We start from the raw sequence: 4940 nt of genomic DNA, 5'->3' as shown, positions 1-4940 counted from the left end.
ATATAAATATAGTATAGTACATAATATACGAGTATATAAATACTTATGTTATAATTTAATTAAAGCAACTATGATGATAATAAATGCATATATATAGTATATGGTATATGATATATATAAGTGAATATCTAGAGTGATGAAACTGTGTTTGTAATATTTCTTTTCAATACAAATGATTTGGCAACACTGTACGCAAAGTACAAGGAAATAAGGTTTACTTAGCGTAGTTTTTTTCTTCCCCTTCTAATAAAATGACTAAGTATTAAATTATTACAAACAAAAATATAAAATAAATGCAAAAAAACAGAACAGACTAAAACCACAACAAAAAAGAAGAACACAAAAAACGCGAGCAAAGTGTGTAAATTTACGCAAAGCAACATGTAAATGTCACTTAATTTAATGAATATGATTAAATTAAATGAAGAAACAATAAACGTGATCATAAGCATAGAATAAATTAAACTTAAATACAAAAATCAATAAATGCAAACAGTGTTTTATTTGGAATTTTTAGCTTAAGATCAAATTTGACCCGGACTGATAAAAGCACGAATCAAATTCTTATGTTCATGTGAGGTTTTATTCGCACAAGTCAATTAGTGAGTATTTGATAGCAGTTTCTTTACGACGGGTCAATAGACTTCCACTTTCAAAGTCAGAAAAAAAGGTCACAGGAAACTAAATCTGGCGATTACAATGGTGTTTTTCAGATTGGCGTAAGCTTTTAAGCTCTCACTATACCATATGAGTGTGCGCCTTTGAGCTTTAGCACATAATAACGGGAAGCTTAAAATGCGAATGAAAGTTATTTAAGTTTTTAAAGTTCTGGTCAAATACATACATACATATGTATATTGAATAATAAAATGGCAAAAGCTTTAAATTCACAACAAAGTAAAAAAGAAAATTGTAGAATAGAATCTGTGGTTCCAATTAAATCTGAAGATATACTTCCGTAAAAATTTGATAATATCGAACAACAATTTCTCTAAAACATTCTTATTCGTATCCGAATATTCTTATTCCAATATAAAATAAAGAGCTACATGTATCCAATTGTGTCTTAAAAAGATGGCAACCCCATTCAAAATATTTAAAGTCTAAAATTTCTAAAATATCCTATATATTTTTAATGAACTTCAAATAATAATTTAATAATTCATTTAATAGTTTTATATATTAGGTGGCAACCTTCTACAAAAATATTTCCCGTTAGCTATCTTAAATGTTATTTTTTTTTTTAAATAGATAGCTACTTCAATAAAAGTATTTTTCAATTTAATCTTTCTTAAACCTTGCTCTTACATATTTTTTCCATTGAATTTTGTTAAAGGTGGAAACTTTCTTCAATTATTTTTTAACTTTTAGCTATTTAAAATATTTTCAATTTGATAGCGTATTTAAATTTTTCTTATTTCAAATACATAGAGCAAATTAAAATAGGTGGCAACACTCTCATAAAAAATTTTTTTTCGAATATTATATTAAGTTTTTTAGTTATTTTTTTATTTTTATACATGTTTTTAAGGTGGCAAGTTTCTTCAATTTCCAGAAACCAAATTAAACTACCTAAAATATTTTTAATTTGATAGCGTATTACATTGTGCTTATCTCATATACACATAGCAAATTGAAATAGGTGGCAACTCTCTTATACGATTTTTTTTCGATAATATTCGAAATATATTAAGTTTTTTAAATAAACATGTTTTTTTCTTAATCTTTAGAACTATGTGTCCTTCTGTTCATATTTTTCATGGCCTTTCAAACGGCAATATAAAAAATAGACAGTTAAATTATTAACTTCTCCACGCCCATAAAGGGTACTGAACAAAATTATTGACAGTTCAAAAATTCAGCTAACATTCAAATTGCACGGCACCCAAATGAATGGCCACACAAAATCAAATAATTAAAAATGCCGTTTGTGCGGCCGTCTCACGTGATTGACAGTTAAAAGAGAAATGCTGAAATGCACGCCCACAGCAATTTAATTGCCGAAAAGGCAGCCGCCCCATTCCTATAAATACCAGGAAATGCCCATTGGTTGCCAGTTTTTAGCGTTTATTAGCCCGTTGGACGTCAAAAAAAAAAGGATCTCCGCCTAAAAATTTAAGATGTTATGCAATCCAAAACCGTCGAAGGATCCAAAAAACTTCAGATTTCCCTTACAATGCATCTGGCTAAAACTGAACGGATCGTGGCCACTGAAACCCAAGGTGACTGGAGAGTTTGAGAAATACTTTCGCTTGCTGTACAGCACTTGGGCCTGGTATGTGGTGGTTATGGTTGGCATAACCATCGGTTTTCAGAGTGCATTCCTGCTCAAATCCTTCGGCAATATAATGGTCACCACAGAGAATGGTTGCACCACATTTATGGGTTTGTTAAACTTTGTGCGTTTGCTGCATTTGCGACTGCATCAACGGGACTTTCAACAATTGTTAGCACAGTTCGTTAAGGATATCTGGATCACGAGGTACATGAGAGCGAGGAGTGCAAAATTAAAACAAGGAGAAGGAGTTAAATGTAAGAAACTCATATTTTTACTGTATTTTTTCATCACAGCTCCTCCCATCCCACCGTTGAGCGCGCTTGTGCCCGCAATATGCGTGTCTTTCAAGTAATCTCGGTGCTCCAGTCCAGTCTCATTACTATGTACTGCATTCTGCCCTTGGTGGAACTTTATATGCTAACGGTGAATATGGAACCCGATGCCTTGGATACCGTGCCGAAGCCATTTCCTTATAAAATGTTATTCCCTTACGACGCAAATCACGGCTGGCGTTATGCGCTCACCTATTTATTCACCGCTTGGGCCGGTGTTTGTGTGGTGACCACACTCTTTGCTGAAGATTCGCTATTTGGCTTCTTTGTTTCTTACACTTGTGGCCAGTTTCGCATTCTACACACACAAATCGATAATATTATACCCGATTCGTATGCAGCGACGCGAGCTGGACGTGGCACTGAGCCGGTCTTCCAACGGGAATGCATTCGGCGTCTGGATAAAATCGCCAACAAACATTGCGTATTATTTAAGTGAGCTAATGTAGTAGGAAAACTGGAAAAGTCCGAACTAAAGTTTTAATTTTTTGTTGTTTGTATACCATTTCCAGTTTCGTCATTCGCATGGAGGAGTTCTTCAGTCCAATTTTATTGGTGAATTTCTTGATTTCATCGGTTCTAATTTGCATGGTGGGCTTTCAGTTAGTGACAGTAAGTACAGAACTGATTGGAGGAAATGGATTTTTGAAAAAAAAAAAAAAAAATTAAATAAAAAAAATGTATTTAAAATAAAATTAATATTTAAATTAATTTTGTTTAAGATTTTATTAAATTATTTACCTTTCATCTATCAAATTTATACAAGTATAAATATTCTTATAATATTTAAATATAATTTTTTTTAGGGTCAAAACATGTTTATTGGTGATTACGTAAAGTTTTTGGTTTATATTCTCTCTTCGCTCTCTCAATTATTTGTGCTTTGCTGGAATGGTGACAATATAATTCAAAACGTTTGTATTGAATACATCAATTAATATTTTAATATAATTATTTATTTATTTTTTTGAGTGATCCTTTTCGAGATTACCTACTTTTTTAAAGAAAAAATACAGAAACTTTAAATTTAATAGAAAATATTTTTTATCATTCGCAAGATAAAATAATCGGTCAAAATAAACTAATGAAAAACTGTCTCTACTTGGATCACCCGTTATGATCTATCAAAGATCAGAATTCGGCACTTTTTTCTTTGAAAGCTTATGCCTCTGCAAATTTTCAAATGTCTATTTATTTTTTATTTCAAATCAGGTGGCAACATCTTTCAATACCACGCACAATTGTATATGAATATACTTTCTATGCCCAAAGTTAATATATTATTTGTTACAAGAGACTAACTTTTTAGAAATTTTATAAGGTTGGCAACGCAATCAAAATCTTTACCGAAACATAAGTCTAAGAAAATTTGTAAAGCGTGTGCAGTATAATTTTTTTCAAAAACTTTTTTCCACAAAAATATTATTGTACATTATTAGCATTTGGCAACCCTGCAGAATAGTATATTTACAAATTGCTTAAATATTCTTTATTTGATACCTATACCTATTAAAATTTATAAATTTTCCAATACATTCCAAAATAATGTAATTTCAAAGTTTCCAATTGAATTTTTTGATAGGGGTGGCAACACCATTAACTATTTCAAACCTTAGTAATCGCATACGTATGTAGAACATATTTTTTCAAAACAATTTGTTTTAAGAATGTTTAACATATGGCAACATCACAAAATAGTATTTTTATAAACAATATTGCTTAACTATAAGGGATTTTGTATTGTAATTTATTTATAATTTCAAATAGCAATTCCCTTTCTTAATTGATATTTTATTTTCCATAACATATTTAGTTATAATGCGGGTGACAACTTCAATTACATATGTATTACATAAAGTCAACCCTTCGAAAATTTTTAAAATGTGTGCAAATAACATTATTTTGCAAATATTTTTTACAAAAAATTATTTCTATATATTTTTAGCAAATGGCAATGTATGTTCTATGTAAAAATTACGTGGCAACCCTTTATTTTTTAAACTTTAATTTGAATTTCATGTTAAAAAATTTCAATATTTTCTACTGCAACTATCTATACATAAATAACTATATGTTCCATAAAAAAAATTAGATGGCAACCCTGTATTTATTTATTTCTTTTTAACAATTCTTAAACCGACAAAACCCTATATTTGCAAAAACAAAACAAATATAATTTTGACATTATTTAAATGTTAACATATTTTTACATGGCAACCTTGTTTAAAATATTTATAAGCTTTGAAACATATTTTTTTAGAAAAAAATTACATTTTTAGCTTAACTTTGAAATAAAATTTATTTTAATTTGATGATTTTTTTTTATAAAT

At 29.5% G+C, this 4940-nt stretch overlaps 1 protein-coding gene across 1 annotated transcript in view; it reads left to right on the top strand.

The window, feature by feature from the left end:
* Positions 1-2054: 2054 nt before the first annotated feature.
* The window catches only part of LOC108966358 (odorant receptor 13a), a 3922-nt gene continuing 1036 nt past the window's right edge, over positions 2055-4940 (top strand). The window contains exons 1-4 of the mRNA XM_018929206.1: positions 2055-2482; positions 2572-3045; positions 3123-3222; positions 3417-3524. Of these exons, the coding sequence (XP_018784751.1) occupies positions 2121-2482; positions 2572-3045; positions 3123-3222; positions 3417-3524 (1044 nt within the window). The 5' untranslated portion in view covers positions 2055-2120. The remainder of the gene's footprint in view (positions 2483-2571; positions 3046-3122; positions 3223-3416; positions 3525-4940) is intronic.

The sequence above is a fragment of the Bactrocera latifrons genome, unplaced genomic scaffold (assembly GCF_001853355.1).
Source record: "Bactrocera latifrons isolate USDA-ARS-PBARC rearing strain unplaced genomic scaffold, ASM185335v1 scaffold_16, whole genome shotgun sequence".
In the NCBI taxonomy this organism is placed as follows: domain Eukaryota; kingdom Metazoa; phylum Arthropoda; class Insecta; order Diptera; family Tephritidae; genus Bactrocera; species Bactrocera latifrons.
The sequence above is the reverse complement of the archived record's forward strand: the minus strand, read 5'-3'. Positions and strand labels throughout refer to the sequence as shown.